We start from the raw sequence: 18901 nt of genomic DNA, 5'->3' as shown, positions 1-18901 counted from the left end.
CCGGAGCTTTATTGACATTGACTTTCTTTAGTTGCTGCAGCACCTTGTCTGAGTCATCCAATCAGGTTTTGCACTCTTTGGCTATCCCTCTCTCATTTTCTAGTTTAGCCCATCCGATCACCTTTTTTGCATGCATTATTGGCTTCCTTATATCTTTTATAAGATGCCTCTGATTTGTCTGATTTAAATGCTTTAAAAGCCATTTTCTTATTTTTAATTGCTTGGTTTACTTCCCCACTAAGCCGCATTTGTTTCAGTCTGTTTCTTTTATATTTATTACACAATGATACATACTGAGAAGTGTACTTTTCTAATATTTGTTTGAAGATACTCCATTTTTTATCTTTATCACTAAAGAGTTTATGCCAGTCAATATGTTATAAAGCTGCCCTTATCTTATTGAAATTTGCCTTTTTAAAAGTCACTTTAAATGATGGCAGGTGTGTAATGACTTCTATTTAACATGAGTTTGAATGTGATTGGTTAATTCTGAACACAGCCAAAGCCCCAGTTATAAGAGGGTGTGCACACTTATGCAACCAGGTTATTGTCCAAAAAAATGCATCCCAAGAATCCCCTATGGACGTACTGGTACGTCCTGCCCTTCTTGCAGCGGCTGGGACACTGCCCTGCCACTGTACGGGAGATCAGGCTGCCTGGACAACCCCCTGATAGCAGAAGCCAGCATTGCCAGCTTTCTGCTGCCTGATCTCATGAAACGGCTTCTGGCATGAAAGCCGGAAAACTGTTACATTTTTAAACGGCGACCGCGCATTCCCTGCAGGGGAAATCCTGTCCTCCGATGAGGCACAGACGCTGTGATCTCTATGCAAGTCCCTACAGAGGTAACAGTGTGATCGGTGCAGAGGGATCACGGGGAGGAGAGTTAGAAACCATGTTTCTATTAACCCCTGCTATACCTGACACACAGGTGCCTAATTGATGATGTCCAGGGAAGGATTTACCATATTTGCTTATTATAAGACGACCCCCAAAATTTGAATATTAATTAAGGAAAAAAAAGAAAAAGCCTGAATATAAGACTACTCTATAGGAAAAAGGGTTTGCTAGTAAATATTTCATAAAAACTATGATTGAGAAAAATGCACATCCGCACCCCAGATAAGCCTTATACCCCCCTAAATGCCACTCTGCCTCCCTTATATGCCTTATACCACCTATATATCATTCTGCCCCCCAGACATGCCTTATACCCCCATCTTTGCCAATCTGCCTCCCTGATGTGCCTTATACCTTATACCCCCATATATGTACCCCAGACTTACCAATGCATCCCCAGACTTGTGCCCCGTGCTTCAGACTCCCTGGTGTCTAGTGGTGTTAGCTGGTGAACATCTGCACGATGCGCGTAGACAACCTCAGCTGCTACCCGGCTCTTCCACCAGGGCTTCTATGACCGGAAGTCACATCATGCTGGCGCTCCATCATAGAGCCCCGGCAGAAGTGCTGGGTAGCAGCGGAGGTTGTTTGCGTGCATCACACAGATGTTCCATCACTGTGGACAAATTGTGGCCCACTTTTCTTGGCAGAGAAGAGAACTATGAGCTCCCCCTGCAGGTTGAATACAGGTACTTCATTCAACCATGCAAGTCAATGGAGCCCAGCTTTCTAATCACAATGTGAATAGTAAAAAATAAAAAAGTATTAAAAAGTGTAAATGGTTAAAAAACATTATAAAAATGTGGTAACATTTAAAAATAATTATGCAGTGATGGCACTATCAGGGTAATCATCCAGTTCCAACAAAATCTAAGGTCTTTTTTTATGAGCAAGTGCTAAAATTAGCTCTGTATCTTCCAAAAAATCCTGGCATTAAATAAGTTAAAATACTAACATTTCAAATACCCATGGGGTGTCTATCTTAAAAAATATATGGTTTGATGGGGTAAATTGAATTGGCCAGGTTCAAACATGTCCCAATAAGGATGTCAAAATGAAAAAAAAATAAAAATGTGCACCTCCCAAATGTGGCCTTTTAGCCCTCAAATAACCAGACAAACCTATGCAATGGAGGTATCAGTGTACTTTTGCTGAAAATATATTGGGGTGTTTGGCTGTGACATATACCAGGAGCTATAAGTTCAAACCTGAATTAGTGCATGGAAAGTGTTAAAATACCACTATTTAAAATACCCTAGGGTGTCTAGTTTTCAAAAATATATGGTTTGATTGGGGTAAACTGAATTCGCCGGTATGAAAGATGTCCCAAATAAGAAATTGGGCAGAAGGACCAGATGTCAAAATTCAAAGTTAAAAAACTGAATTGTGCTTGTCCCAAATGTGGCATTTTAGCCCCCAAATAACCTGACAACCCATAAGTGGCACTGTACTTAGGAGATGTTGCTGTCAAATATTTTATTGTTGTTTTGAAGTGACATATACCAGGAGCTGTAAATGTATACCTGAAGTACAATTTGTGTGGAAAAAAAAAATTACTAGTACAAAGTTTGACAAAGGCTGGTAGTAAAATTTGTGCATGGAAAGTGTAAAATTACCAGCATTTAAAATACCCCAGGGTGTCTAGTTTTCAAAAATATATGGTTTGATTACTGTAAACTGAACTGACCGGCTTCAAAGATGTCCCAAATAGGTCATGGGGGACAGGATTACCAGATTCCAAAAAAATGGTTTTGAAATCGCAAAATGCTACTTGTATTTATTGTCCTATAATTTGCAAAGAAACCAAAACATTGGGTGTTTTTAAGCTCAGGACAAATTTTAGAATCTACTTAGCATGTTTTTTCATTAGCTTTCATATATGAGTAAAGGATTTTTCAAATAAACGTGAGAAAACATTTTTTATAGGAAATTATATATGATCAAAATAACAGTACCGAAAGAAAGCCCTTCTAATTCTGAAAAAAAAAACCATATTGTAACCTGTGTGGATTCATTAAATTAGAGAGAAGAAAATTACAGCTAAACACAAGCACCACAAAAATGTTAAAACAGCCCTGGTCCAGAAGGGGTTACAATGGAAATATAAGAATTTAAGACATTCTATCTAGCTATTCTTTCATCTGATCCTTTTTGTAAAAATAAGTAATTGCATAGACCAGGGGTGTCCAAGTTTTTTCTGCAGTGGGCCACTTCATCAGAATTGTATACGTACGAGGGCCGCACTCATTTTTCACTGTGAGAAAATATGGCCTTTAATAAGATATGCAGATTAAAATAAAGTAAATGACACAAAACCTTTACTTTTCCTCTCACTGATTTCTGGGCCTAGAAAGTTTTGTGACTACAAATTCAGGATTCTGGATAAGTAAAAATTAAATAGTTCTATTTATTTTAGGGATGCACTAAAATGAAAATTCTGGACCAAAACCGAAAATTCAGGGTTCACTTAAACGAAACCGAAAATGACCCCCCCTCACCTTTAAAAATAATAAAAAAAATCCCACACTTTTAATAAAAGTAAGTTACACACCAAAATTGTACAAAAAAATTATATATTATGATTGTTAACAGCAATCTCAGGCATACCCAGATTCCAGCATGTACGGGCTGGCTGGGCATGATAGGAGTGCTGTCAACAATCATATATAAATTAATAGTTATTGTATTTTTTGTCCAATTTTAGTGCGTTAACACAATTGGACAAAAAAAATCAACAATATGACTTGGCATGATAGGAGTGTGATTGCTAACAGCAAACACACTCTTTTTATACCCAGGCAACCAGTAAATGCTGGAACCTAGGCATGATGGGACTGTGACTGCTGTTAGCAGATTGCTGTTAGCTGTTAGCAGTCACACTCCTATCATCCCAAGTCAGCCATACTGCTGGCAGCATCAATACACAAGGGGGCAGCTAGCCAGGTTTCAGCATGTACTGGCTGACTTGGCATGATAGGAGTGTGATTGCTAACAGCAATCACAGTCCCATCATGCCTAGGTTCCAGCACTTACACATCCATGCTATCACACACACACACAAATTCATTCATTCACAGATTAATTCCCTCAATCACGCATACTCATTCAAACACCCTCCCCCACCCCCTTACCTGCACTACAGCTCTTGATGCCGCTCGCAGACTTCAGCAGGGGGCGTGGCCTCCCACTTCCTCTGTGCAAGACAATAGACCCTCCCACAAGTAAGCAGCAGGGCTCTTGTGATCCTGGCTGCCGATCTCACGTGGGCCGCACCTCGAGGTCCCGCGGGCCGCATGTTGGACACCCCTGGCATAGACAGTAGTAAATCCAATCTGCTAGATAAACAATGAACTTATAGCACCCCTTACATATACATCATCCTGTATTTTGTCTCTCTTCCTTAAATTGATACTGCATAAATGTGCATGCTTATATACTAGGTATGATATGACTTTTCAAATACATACACTGCAGTTAATTTGATAGTAACATTTTATCTATGCAGTTTTACAACTGTTTATACTGCCAGGTCCAAAATGAGGTAAAACAAATGACAGCTGTAAAGAGTAAAATTTTAAACAGCTCTATAACATGTTAAATACTAGACTTGTGCATCATGCAAACTTTAATTTTAACGAATTTTGCAAATTTGTGAATTTGTACAACTCTTTTAAAACAAGTAGAGATCCCAACGAAACGAAAATGAATGAAAAATATGTGAATTGTTTTATTTAGTTTGCTTCCTTTGTCTGCTGTAGCTGAGTACTCTCTCTCCTTCCCTCTCAAATGTTATGGAAGTGTTGCCAGCTCTTAAATAGCAGCTGATCTTTTTGAGTGTTTTGCCCAATCAATGAGGATAGAGAATGACAGCACAACAAACAGCAATTTGATCAAGCAAAACTTTATTATAGAACTCTTACTACACAGACAGAAAATAGTTGTGTATGCAAACATATATGTATGTATATATGTGTGTGTGTAAAACGAGTTAAACAATCAAATCAATCAATACCACAGCAATCAATGCTATAGTGTCAAGTGTCAATACAGTTATACATCACCAAGCCAAGTCGTTATCACTCCTCTAGCTGATTAACTCGCAACTCAGCAGAGACTGGGAAACCCCTCAGAACAGTCTTTTCGAAGAGCCACTTGTCTTAGACGCAAGGATCTCTGGATCTGTCCCGTGCAAGTTCTTGCAAACACCACAGGTGAGGTTCCAAATTTTGTGGTGGCGGCCTTAGCTTTTTATAGCCATCGTGGGTACTTTCCAGAATCCTTCAGTGACGAGTGTATTTACGTCATGGTGTTATCTCTAGGTGGCTTCTGTTCTGTGACACAGGCTCGCCCTCCATCTTATGATGCTGGCCGGGCACCTTTGCCAATTTGTTCTTATGTGCCTGAGCGTTTCCTTATCTGTCTAGCACAGTCGTCTACACATGTTGATACCTGATGCCTAAGTCACAAGACATATGACTAAACTAATTAACCCTATCATGACCGAGCCCAGGAGTCATATTATTAAAATGCACTACACAGAGTCAGAGCTATTAACAGATACAACCATTTGAAACCCTCACCCTGAGTTTCTGGGAACTTGCTGATTTGATCCTTTTAAGCTTTGAATTTTAACAGCTGCTAATTAAGAGCTGAAAATAATCAGGGCCAAGTGCCCAGAGTTTACACACAGGCCACTAGAAAAAAGGCTGTAATTAACAATTGCAATAGCAGAGATACTATCAATGCAATACAATCACCTCTTAAGCTTAAACATGTCGCTGAACTGTCTTGATAGCGAAGCATTCGGCGACACCGAAAACCCACCCCAGGGCGCACTGTGACTGCTCTCCGGAGTTACCGAAATTTACTGCAAGAACCCCCATATGGTCCCCTCCCCAGGGTGTCTGGTCCTTCATATACTATTTGGAGAGTGGTCAAAAGCACCACTGCAAGAGATTTTGCCTTTCGTAAGATGGCGGCGTCCAGTTTAAAAAAAAAAAAAAAAAAAATGGTTCAAAAAATAAAATAAAAATTAACTGACATTTTAAAATAATTATGCAGTGATATCACCATCAGGGGAACCATCCAGTTCTAACAAAATGTAAAAAATAAATAATACAAAAAATCAAACGTTAATTTTTAGGAGCAAGTACTAAAATTAGCTCTGTATTTTCCCCAAAATTATATCATAGGATAAGTTAAAAATATCCGAATTTCAAATACCCATGGAGTGTCTAGCTAAAAAAATATATGGCTTGATACATGGGTGATAGGGCAAATTAAATTGTCCAGGTTCAAAGATGTCCATGAACATAGGACATGGACGCAGACTGACCAGATCTCAAAAGGAAAAGAAAAAAAATGTGCACCTCCCAAATGTGGTCTTTTAGCCCTCAAACAACCTTACAAACCTATGCATGGTTAGTATAACTGTACTCAGGAGATGTTGCTGAATACATATTGGGGTGTTGTTTGTCAGTGACATATACCAAATTCATACCTAAAGGAGGTGAGTAAGGGGGCAGATACAAGGCAGGGGAGAGGGCAAGGGAGCAGACAGGCCAAGGATAGCACAGAGAAGGCTGTGGGGAACTAGTACAGAGGGGACTTGGGGATAAGGGCATGGGACACAGAGAGACCTGGGGGAGAGGGCAGGGGGCACAGACAGGACTGGTGGAGAGAGCAGAGGCACAAAGAGAAAGAGACACTTATTTTTGGATAAAATATTTTGTTTCTGAATAAAACCATCCACATTTTGTCTCAACTAAAAGGGCAGGAAATTAAATTTGTTGAAAAATGTTTTAAAAAATGAACAAACAATTCATAGTATTATGGGGCCTTTGTGCACCAACCAATATTATACAGCTATGTTATTTAGTGTGTAGACTTCTGATAGAGTTTGAAATTGTTGTCAAGATGATTTCTCCTACGCTGTAAAGCAACCCAACCTAAGAATGTAAAATGTTATGTATTCTAACTGGGGCTAGCAAAGTGTAACAGAATCATAAACAATTTACTATACCCTGCTCCTCTAGGTCAACCAGGTCAGTTTTTTCCATTTCCAGGTAGGGGAGCATTATTTTTTGTCCATTTCTCACCTGCTCTCTACCCAGTTCAATCCCCAGCCTGTCTGGAGCAAGCCCTACCCCTATGCGTGGCTGACCTAACCTCTACTTGCAGCTAGCCCTGGTCAGTTACAAAGCCACTTTTCCAGGCAGCTCCAGGGAGACTGCAGTAAAAGTCTCCAGGTATAATGTTGGCTTGATTCAGCATATACTGTAAACATTAGTGAGCTATTTAACTGTGGTAGTGCACTCTTTATGGGAATTACTATAATGTATGTGATAAGTGCTGCTTGAGATACTTATTCAGTCCCACATATACTTAGATAATAAATAATAATAAAACAATCTATGGTGTGGTATTTTCCTCAGCAGCTGCCTTGTATGTCCTCTTTATCATAAGTAAGAGTGTACTTCTGTTTAGTCCTGCTTACTTCTGACTATGCCATACAAATCCTGATAATGCTCATGCTAGCTAATTCTCAAATTATCGTCTGTTGAAAACTATTTAAAAGGCAAGTTTATTTTAAGTAAAGCTTGCAACCCATGGAGATATAGAATGGAAAAACAATCTTAGCAGCACAATGCAATGTATTAGCATTTAAGTTTTACAAAGATAGCAGAAGCTTTCCTGTTACATTAATACTTGACAAGCAATACATAATATAATCTTTATATACATGATTTAAGTGAGTGGAAAGACTATTATTTTGTTATATATATATATAAGAGTGATTTTATGCTGTTGTGATGTGTATGTTTTCTTTATTACCATGAGGGAAATTGAGTTAACGGGATTGCCTTTGTATGTCTTAGTAATGATCTTAGGACATCAGCAGACGTAAGAATAATATGTGGGAGATTACGATACACTGAATATTACAAACAAATTTACCATAAATTACATATAAATGGAATTTCTTCTACAGTGAAAAAATGAGGACATATATAGATGGCAGTGACAATGCCAAATGCAATTTAACTGTTTAACAAGATTAGGTAAAGATGAGGATTATTTCCTGAAGACTCAGTTATAGTAAAATTTTGTGTTATTTCATCTCCCCAACTAGCAGGACACAATGGTACATGATTACACTAAGGCAAGGCCCGGGACCTAGGATATCATTCCTCCCCCTTTTGAATGAAGGGCTCTGGGAGGCCTGGTTAACAGAGTTGATACTGGGGTGAAGCGAATGACAGAAGAAGGCAGAAGAACAAGAGAAGGCAAGAAAAGAAGCAGAGCTGTGGAAAAGGAGACATGGCCCCAGGGCAGTTGGGGAACATAGAAAGGAGGAATTCAGGGACAGGGTTTAGAAGAGAGTGAGTAGGAGTTTTAGAGAGCGTAGGTAAGAGTAGGTAAGCTCATTTTCCAAACAGTTAACTATTATCTCCTGGTGCAATTATGCCAACATACATTGTCAAAATATTTATGTGACTGTGAACATTGCATTTATAAAAATGTTCCAAAAACATATAGAATGCAAACCCTGTATTAACTCTGCTAGACACTTTATCTGTGGGTAGGATCTGGCTCTGAAATAAATTGTCAGATGCATGGAAACTATTGATGTGAGTTAATAACAATCTGTGTTAATTGACAGGGACAAATACAAAACATGGCCTACGCTGCAAAGCTTGCAAGATGAGCATTCATCACAAATGTGCAGAGACCATCAGTTTTCAGCAGTGCATGGGAAAGCTTGTAAGTAAATAATGGACTGTTGTGGATTTTTTTATTGTAAAAATATTTTATTAATTTCCTTAATTAAATAATTAATAATTTCCTTTCTTTAATAAGTTCCTTATTATCTACCAAAATATAGAAACAAACCAATAAATTGCATTTATTCGCTGCAAGTACAGTACAGAATTAGGAAAGAAATAATTGTTGTAGGCACTTGACAAACTAAATGGGAGATAAAGGGCAATATTAAAGCAATTGCATACTGAAATAGGCCTACTAGACAGATTAGTATTTTACTCTTGTTGCTAAATTAATTCTTTTTAGACAAATTTTAAATACAATTAAATTGTTTCTTTTTGTCAACTGGAATGTCATTTTTTAGCCAAAAGGTTTTCGACGCTACTACAGTTCTCCTCTCCTAATTCATGAGCAGTTTGGCTGCATTAAAGAAGTAATGCCAATTGGTGAGTACTTTTCATGTGTAGTAGGGCATAATATATTTATGTTAAACTTGCTGACCAAGAATGTTGCCCAGAAATGGGGGCAACTACACCCTGGGTGGCTTTTATTTAAAGATTTGAGGCCAAATACAACTACCAGGTATCTTGAGTAACAAGGAAAAACACACTCATCATCTGAATCCTTTCTGTGTTTTGGACTGGAAAATACCCATTGTATATGTTGTCTTACAAAGGTGCTTTCATCTTGGCAGCATTCATGATAGATTGCAAGGTGAAATATGGGTTATCCTCACGTTTTGCCAGATAAGTCTCTATGTGAAGTGCTGCTTCTCCAGGTTTCCACTTTCTTTGGAGTAGAGGAGAAGTCTAGCTACAGGTACTCCCAGCTCATTTCCTCTCACACTCTGAACCCATGTAATGCTCTCTGGGGCTAGACCTGCCCATGTCACGTCTAGACCCACCCCGGATATGACTAGCTTCGACATTCACCCCATTGAACCCTTGTTGGGATTAGCTGGCACAAATTTCTACAGATGCAACCCCAAATCTTTTTGAGTTTTTCCATATTAATGCTCTTGGTTCTGTAATGGGATGCCGAACAAAGTCATATAGGTGTGATGGTCAGGTTTCTACACACTTTTGGTCATATAGTATAGGCAGGTGCAGGCAGATCTCCTTGGGAAATCCCCAATAACAGAATCCCCGGAATTGGGTTAAGATGTATTTGGGAAAATAGTATTTGCAATATTCTTGCAAGGTAAAACCTGAGGCCAGATCATGTGCAACTCGGTTTTAGTGAAATAACTGTCAAGTATGACTGCTATGGATTGCTCACTATAGACTACTGAAAAAAACAATTAAGCTGCAAGAATAGAAGTAGAGATAAAGATATAAATAAGGTGAATGCATTCATGTAAGCTGTAGAAAGACAATTTAAATTATTGTGTTTTATAAAATGGATGTCTTGTGCTTAATATGTTCAAGTATAATAATGCCAGAGAATAAAACAATAAACACTATCTAATAGACTTGCGCATTCGTCTTCGGGCGAACATGAAAACGAGCACGAAGAGGCCGTTTTTTTGTTCGTTCCGAAGACACGCCGAAGAGAATACAGTGCCGGCAAAACGTAGGAGAAGACGAAGACTCACAACCACGAAGAATCGAAGATTCTTTGTGATCGTCTTCGTTTTTGCCGCGCAGCCGCCAAAATTTCAAACAGGAGTGAGCTGATCATCTGTCCAATCAGCTCACTCTTGTGACGTCACGCTAAGGGTCTCGTCCAATGCCTGTGCTGCTGTTTTTTGAATTCTGAAGGCGCCTTTATAAGACCAGAGCTTGCCTGAGAGATCCATTCATTTTTCGCTGTGACTGCTTTGGCAACACTGCTGTGCTGCATCCGAGCGTTACAGAGAGAGATTGTTCTGTTCTGTGTGAGACTGGTAAGCCTTAGCCTGCCATTTCTCACAGTGTACTTCATCCTCACTTCAGTGCTACTTAATATAATTAATAATAATAATTTGATTAATTTAATTTTTTTTATTTAATTTGTCATCAACTGTAGTGTAAGTGCTGTTGAGTTGACAGTGCACCCAGTGCCTCAGTGGCACTGGGGTGCCCTTGCCCTGGGCTGGCACTAGTGCCTATTGCCTGTCCTGCTTAAATAAATTAAATAGAATTTATAAATAATAATTTAATAGAATCTATAATTTAATAGTTCATTATTATATATATATATATATTTGTCAGTCATATATATATATATATTCTATAGTATACTAGTGTAGAGTGTACTGTAGACATTCATCTACTAGTGTCTAATTTAAAATCAGTAATATTAATTAATATAATTAATAATTGAATTCATTATAAAATTATATATATATTTGTCAGTTATAGTTAGTAATAGTATACTAGTGTAGAGTGTACTGTAGACATTCAAGACATCTACTAGTGTCTAATCTAAAATCAGTAATATCAATAATTCTATAATTCTTTCTTGTCTTAATAGTTAATTAAATTAGCTATAAATAAAAGTAATAATATTAAATAATTACTACTAGCGTATAGTTCAGCTAATCTTATTAGTACTGGTGCTGCAGCTCTATAGTTTGTGCTTTGTTTTAGCAACAGCAAGAGACCAAGTCAATTTTTCTTAATTAATCTTTCATTTTATTTCATTTGTTTTGCTCACCTCAGTCCATCAGTGAAGTGAACTTGTTGGGCTAGTGAGTGCAGCCGCATAAGTGCTGTTTTTTTTTTTGATCAGCAAGCAGTGACGTTAACTGTTTTGCAAAGATTTTCTCATTTATTTTACATTTTATTTCAATTTTATTAAAAGTACCCTTAGTGTTTTGCTCACCTCAGTCCATCAGTGAAGTGAACTTGTTGGGCTAGTGAGTGCAGCCAGCAGTGAAGCTAACTGTTTTGCTGTGACATTTTATTTTATTTCTAATTCTTTTCAAGAAAAATTGACTGTGACGAGCTGTACTAAGCAAAGCTTCAAGCTACTAGCTGTAGTACTAAAATAATTCTAATCTTCTTTAATCTTAATCTATAATATATTATAAATAATATATAACAATATAAATTCTAATTCATAATCTATAATATAAGTAATTCTAATTCTAAATTCTAATTCATAATCTATATTCTTCTATCTATAATACATAATATATAAGTAAATTATTTCTAATCTATTAATATTATATAACTTAATATTAATTAATAAATCATATACTGAATCTGATTTAACCTCACTTTAGCTTAGTGGGTTTGAGAGCGTCTTCCTAGAGGTAGACTTATAGTAAGGAAATATAGCTGTAGGCTAGCATAGTAGTAGGCTAAGCTCTTAGGCCCGTGTAAATTCAAATTAAAAATAAAATACTGCTAGTTATTAAATAGTTAATCTTGAGTTAATAATTTAAATAACTTTAGCACTTTGGCAGATTGCACACAGCACAGTGCAGTAGTGCATAGTTTTACTTTTTAAGCAGTAGCACTGAAGAGAACTTCCTCTAATTTTTTGTCTTTAATTCGTTTTTCCTCTTTTTTTATTTTTATTTTTTTTTATTTTTTTTATAGTTTTTTAAACACTACACTACACTACACACACAACACAAAATTTGAAATGGATCCTCCTTTTGGGACTAAGGAGGGACAAGCTCCATCTACCACCGCCACCACCAGCACCACCACCAGCACCACCACCAGTTCTAAGATGCAGCCTTTGCGTCAGTCTAGTCGGCCAAGTAGGCCAAGCTCTCGCTTATCATTTGGGGAAGCATTGCTTGAAGGATCATCAAGTAAAGGAAAGGCACCAAAAGCAGGCAGTAGTAGTGCGGCTAGGCCCACAAGCTCTATGGTTTTTTACGGAAAGCCTAAAGCACCAGAAGCACGTTCAAAGTTAAAGGGTAGCACAAGTAGTACCAGCCCAGTGACTAAAAAGAAGTGCCTTTTGCCCCAAGCAGCATCTTCCCCATCCACCAGCAGCATGCAAGGTACCAAGCAGAGCCAAATTAGCAGCAAGACTCAGAGGGGTCCCAAACCAAAGCGATCTCATTCCTTTGTAGGGAAAACCACCACCACCACCACCCCCACCTCTACCGCCTCTACCACCACTAGTGCTGCGCCTACTGTTCCCACTGGTACCGCTACGCCATGTCCTCCTAGTACCTCTAGCAAGCCACCAAGTCCTTACAAAATTTTTGTAAAGACAGTTAGAGAGAGGGCTACACATAGTGGAACTCCACCTAGCGAGGTAGCAGAGGAGCCTGAGACTGAGAGGCCAAGTGCAGAGTCTATTCTTCCTGCTCGCACTACTACTAGTCACGAGTCTCACGACGATATCAGTCTTAGCTCCAGCCTAGCAGGAATTCCATTCGATCTGGCTAATGAAGAGCTAGACTATGAGCCAGAGGAAGTAGAGGAGATGAGTGGTCAGGAATCAGATTCCTCAGGGAGCAGTGTCCAAATGACTAGTGCACAATTTTCCCCTGAGCCTCCACCTTCTCCGCTACGATCATCACCACCACCACCACCACCAGCAGCAGCAGCAAAACCTAGCAAATCTAAAGCAATTAGCAGTCCCACTATGGCCAGTACTGTTACCACCAGTCCCACCACCACTAGTTCTGCCTCTGTTCATCCACCCCGAGCAGTAGGAGCAGCACCCAAGGCACACTCCAAGGCTATGCGCGCCCCAATTTGGGAGCACTTTGAAAATGTTGAAGAAGGGCGCTATGGAAAGTGCAAACATTGTGGGAAGCTAATAAGCAGAGGGAAAGTGTCTGGCCATTTTACCAGTGCTAGCATGAAGCATCACCTCAGCACTCAACACAACGCTGTGCTATTGGGGAAAGATGCAGAGGGAAAACTTAGTGCAGGCAGCATAGCTGGTGGCCGTGGAAAAACCCCAACAGCTTCTTCTTCTGAGCCAATAGCAGCAGCAGCAGCAGCAGCAGCAGCAACTAGTGCTGGCAGCCAGAGACCAAGGCAGGTTGGAGCACTGCATGTCCAGCCCACCCTGGAACAATTTGTGGCATTCCAATCCAAAAGGTCAATGCCCAAACAGCAGGCCAATAAAGTAACGCGACTGATTGGTCAGTTCATTGCTGTTGGAGGGGCATCCTTCTCTATGATCGAAGGGGAGCCTTTCAAACAATTGATGGCGGCTGTGGCTCCACAATATACAGTTCCGTCACGTTCCACTTTCAGCAGGAACATTGTCCCCTCATTGTATCGGTCCTGTGTTGCAGCAGTGAAAGAGGAGCTTTCCAAGGCTGCTGGTCAGTCTGTTCATTTCACTACAGATTTGTGGAGTGCACCTAGCGGCCAGCATGCCTTTCTTTCTTTGACAGCACACTGGTGGCAGCCCGGTGTGTCTAAGGAAGCTGCTGCAGCAGGCTACCGATCTTTCCTTCTCCATGCAGAAGTGATGGATGAAAAGCACACTTCCCAAAACATTCTGCATGCGATGAGGAAAATGTTTAGCCTTTGGGTGGGAGCAGAGGCGGGCACCAATGTTGAAGTTGGTTTTGTGGTAACTGACGGAGGTGCCAATATGGTGAAAGCGCTGCGAGATGGTCATATTGTTGGTGTGCGCTGTGCAGCCCACATCATCCATCTTGTAGTGAAGGCAGCAATGTCAGAAGGAACTAATGTGGCAGCAGTAGTTCTGTCCCGCTGCAGAAAGATCGCTGGGCACTTTCACCATAGTGTTAAGGCTAGCCAACTTTTGAGGGAAGAGCAAGAGAGGTCAGGTCTTCCCGTACACTGCCTACGTCAGGATGTCAGTACACGGTGGAACTCCACGTTAGACATGCTCGAGAGGATTTTGGAGCAGCAGAGGGCAATCCATAATCTTGCCTCAGAGCACAATATTGGGATTACCTCTCCATTGAATAGGGAGGATTGGACAGTGATCGCCCAGCTAGTGGCAGTCCTTAAACCATTCAGGGATGCCACAGAAAATTTAAGCTCAAACACTGCCAGTCTGGCCCAGGTAATCCCAGTGTTCTCCCATCTAGGCAGCAAGATGGATGTGTTCCTTGGAAACCGTGAGGCTGTTCAAGGTGGCACTCTACATCCTGACATAGCAGCCATAGTCAGGAAGCTGAAGGATCTGCTAAAAGTACACCTTCGCAAACGAATGGAAGAGAGTCCCGAAATGATGCTAGCGTGCCTTTGCGATCCAAGAATTAAGGGAAAGCTAGCTTTGAAATTTAATGTTCTCAGTAGCTACCGGGAGCAATTGGTCAACAAGGTGCGTGACTGGCAGCGTAAAATGGGAATGCTGTCCGAGGAGGGAGAGGTGCAGGAGGAGGAAGAGATGATGTGGTCTGCTACTCCTAGCAGCAGCATCAGCAGCAGTGCCACAAGCAGCACAACACAGCTGAGTGGAGCAGCTGCGTTTTGGGAAGAGGCACTTGGGAGTATAGTTGGACCATCTGACAGAGCTAGCAGCAGAAAGGAGAGTAGTGCTGCTGAAATGGTCAAACTTTACCTCTGTGAAGTTCCTTCTGCGCCTAATGTTGATCCTCTTAGCTACTGGGATGAAAAGAAGAGTGTGTGGCCTGCACTCTCATGGGTTGCGCAGCAGCTACTATCATGTCCGCCAACCACTGTTCAAAGTGAGCGCGTGTTTTCTATGACTGGAAACATACTGAGTCCACAGCGCTCACGCATGGCACCTCATCTGATGGAGCAGATTGCCTTCCTTAAATTCAATCTGCCCAAGTTGGGTTACCCAGCTCTTAGCTTGGAAAGTTAATTTTTTTTATCTGTAATGTTTAAGGTAGTTTCTCCCCCTGGTTGCACGTGTTTGCGGTGTGGCAACGTCTGCTACCTCCGCCGGTGTAGCCAATTTACGCTAGGGCCTAGTGTCTGAGTTCTGGAAGTCCGCTCCCAAACGCCATGGACTGACAGACTTTCATGCTTTGCCCTGGGGTGAAACAGGTGAGCGGGTCGTCAATTGCCCACTCATTCACCTTTTTCCTTTTCCAACGGTGCTGCTGGTGGTGGTGCCAGCATCTTTTCCCAGTTCGCTTCCTGGCTGAAATCATGCCTCAAATGTCCCTAATGGAGAGGGTAGTTTCTCCCCCTGGTTGCACTTGCTGCGGTGTGGCAATGCCTGCTACCTCCGCCGGTGTAGCCAATTTACGCTAGGGCCTAGTGTCTGAGTTCTGGAAGTCTGCTCCCAAACGCCAAGGACTGACAGTCTTTGGATGCTTTGCCCTGGGGTGAAACAGGTGAGCGGGTCATCAATTGCCCACTCATTCGCCTTTTCCAATGCTGCTGCTGCTGCTGCTGGTGGTGCCAGCGTCTCTTCTCTGCCAGTTCGCTTTCTGGCTAGTGTCATGCCTTAAATGTCCCTAATGGAAAGGGTAGTTTCTCCCCCCCTGGTTGCACTTGCTGCGGTGTGGCAACGCCTGCTACCTCCGCCAATGTAGCCAGCTTACACTAGGGCGTTGTGTCTGAGTTCTGGAAGTCCGCTCCCAAACGCCAAGGACTGACAGTTTTTGGATGCTTTGCCCTGGGGTGAAACAGGTGAGCGGGTCGTCAATTGCCCACTCATTCGCCTTTTCCAATGCTGCTGCTGCTGCTGCTGCTGGTGGTGGTGCCAGCGTCTCTTCTCTGCCAGTTCGCTTCCTGGCTAGTGTCATGCCTTAAATGTCCCTAATGGAGAGGGTAGTTTCTCCCCCCCTGGTTGCACTTGCTGCGGTGTGGCAACGCCTGCTACCTCCGCCAGTGTAGCCAGCTTACGCTAGGGCCTAGTGTCTGGGCTCTGGAAGTCTGCTGCCAAACGTCTAGGACTGACAGTGTTTGGATGCTTTGCTCTGGGATGGAACAGGTGAGCGGGTCGCCAATTGCCCACTCATTCGCCTTACCCAATTCTGCTGCTGCTGCTGCTGGTGGTGGTGCCAGCGTCTCTTCTCTGCCAGTTCGCTTCCTGGCTAGTGTCATGCCTTAAATGTCCCTAATGGTAAGGGCAGTTTCTCCCCCCTGGCTGCGTCTGTTTGCGGTGTGGCAACGCCTGCTACCTCCGCCGGAGTGGCCAGCTTACGCTAGGGCCTAGTGTCTGAGCTCTGGAAGTCTGCTGCCAAACGTCTAGGACTGACAGTGTTTGGGTGCTTTGCCCTGGGGTGAAACAGGTGAGTGGGTCGCCAATTGCCCACTCATTCGCCTTTCCCAATTCTGCTGCTGCTGCTGGTGGTGGTGCCAGCGTCTCTTCGATGCCAGTTCACTTCCTGGCTAGTGTCATGCCTCAAATGTCCCTAATGGTAAGGGCAGTTTCTCCCCCCTGGCTGCCTCTGTCTGCGGTGTGGCAACGCCTGCTACCTCCGCCGGAGTGGCCAGCTTACGCTAGGGCCTTGTGTCTGAGCTCTGGAAGTCCGCTGCCAAACGTCTAGGACTGACAGTGTTTGGGTGCTTTGCCCTGGGGTGAAACAGGTGAGTGGGTCGCCAATTGCCCACTCATTCGCCTTTCCCATTTTTCAATGCTGCTGCTGGTGGTGGTGGTGCCAGCATCTCTTCTCTGCCAGTTCGCTTCCTGGCTAGAGTCATGCCCAAAATGTCCCTAGTGGTAAGGGCAGTTTCTCCCCTCTGGCTGCGTCTGTTTGCGGTGTGGCAACGCCTGCTACCTCCGCCGGAGTGGCCAGCTTACGCTAGGGCCTTGTGTCTGAGCTCTGGAAGTCCGCTGCCAAACGTCTAGGACTGACAGTGTTTGGGTGCTTTGCCCTGGGGTGAAACAGGTGAGTGGGTCGCCAATTGCCCACTCATTCGCCTTTCCCAATTCTGCTGCTGCTGCTGGTGGTGGTGCCAGCGTCTCTTCGATGCCAGTTCGCTTCCTGGCTAGTGTCATGCCTCAAATGTCCCTAATGGTAAGGGCAGTTTCTCCCCCCTGGCTGCGTCTGTTTGCGGTGTGGCAACGCCTGCTACCTCCGCCGGAGTGGCCAGCTTACGCTAGGGCCTTGTGTCTGAGCTCTGGAAGTCCGCTGCCAAACGTCTAGGACTGACAGTGTTTGGATGCTTTGCTCTGGGGTGAAACAGGTGAGTGGGTCGCCAATTGCCCACTCATTCGCCTTTCCCATTTCCTTTTCCATTTCCATTTCATTATTTTCCTTCTGATACACAACCAACCAAACATAACACACACAATAACACAAATAACACAGTGACATAACACATAACACACATAACACATATAACACAGTGACAAGTGACAACACACATAACACACATAACACATACACGTACAATGCAAAAATCACAAGGACCTTTCCTCTTGTTATTTGTCCTGGCCTTCATTTCTACACTCACTAGCATTAACGCTATAACTCACACTTCATACTATAACATTTTTCCATCCACATACCTGCCAACAGACCCAACTTTTTCAGGGACAGTCCTGCTTTTTTCCAGTCCTGTCCCATCTAATTTAGCTAAACTAGGTATGCAAATACACGTTGGTAGTTATAGCTCGGTAGGTAGCACTAGTATAAACATTAAATAAATATAATAAAGTACTAAATAATAAATCTAACTTTAAAATACATTTAAATAAACCCCTAATTTTTTTTTAAAACCCATTAAAATTAAATTATTATTTAGACATAATACATCTTTAACCAAAGCAGTGCACTGCTACTAATCTTAAACATAACCGTACATTAACCCTAAGCTATTTTTTAGTTCTTGTCCAACATTTTTCCATCCGCATACCTGCCAACACACCCAAGATTTTGGTGGACAGTCCTGCTTTTTTCCAGTCCTGTCCAGTAAAAGTTGGGTTGTTGCAAAGTATGCCATTGTAAATAGGTAGCAAATGTTAGGCATGTATTACAAGTGGTCCAAAATCAATTTAAAAATGTAAAATAATCCCTATTCTTTTATTAAACATCTATGGATGTGTGATTGTGTATGATAAACGGAGGCCAAGTTCCTTGGAGCATTTGTCTCTAGGTCATTTTGTGTACAGTACACCTCAGTACGTGTGTGCAACTCTATTGGTCGTTTTGGCAGGGGGCTGGCCTGCCATCAACGAATGAAGTGCGTTCTGCAATTCTCTAGTTGATGCCAGACCAGCCCCCTGCCGAAACGACCAATAGAGTTGCACACACGTTCCTTCACGGCAGCTGCTGCTGCTCCGATGTGTTGTTAACCCCGTATTAACCCCTGCAAGGCAACCGGGAAGGAAACGAAGATTAAACGAGCACGAAGAATGTCCGCGAATATTCGCCCGAAGAGAAGACAGGAACGGGCGAATATTCGCGGAATACGAAGGTTTTTTCCCC

At 42.0% G+C, this 18901-nt stretch overlaps 1 protein-coding gene across 1 annotated transcript in view; it reads left to right on the top strand.

Annotated features, from left to right (window-relative positions):
- Positions 1-18901, top strand: part of LOC149283560 (SH3 and cysteine-rich domain-containing protein-like) — a 191878-nt gene that overhangs the window by 18084 nt on the left and 154893 nt on the right. Inside the window, exons 3-4 of the mRNA XM_089497383.1 lie at positions 8564-8664; positions 9029-9110. Coding sequence (XP_089353509.1) covers positions 8564-8664; positions 9029-9110 — 183 coding nt within the window. The remainder of the gene's footprint in view (positions 1-8563; positions 8665-9028; positions 9111-18901) is intronic.

This window comes from Sceloporus occidentalis, unplaced genomic scaffold (genome assembly GCF_023333645.1).
Source record: "Sceloporus occidentalis isolate IW3139 unplaced genomic scaffold, rSceOcc1.0.p SCAF_102, whole genome shotgun sequence".
NCBI lineage: Eukaryota > Metazoa > Chordata > Lepidosauria > Squamata > Phrynosomatidae > Sceloporus > Sceloporus occidentalis.
Note: the sequence above shows the minus strand (reverse complement) of the source record. Positions and strands in the feature narration are given on the sequence as shown.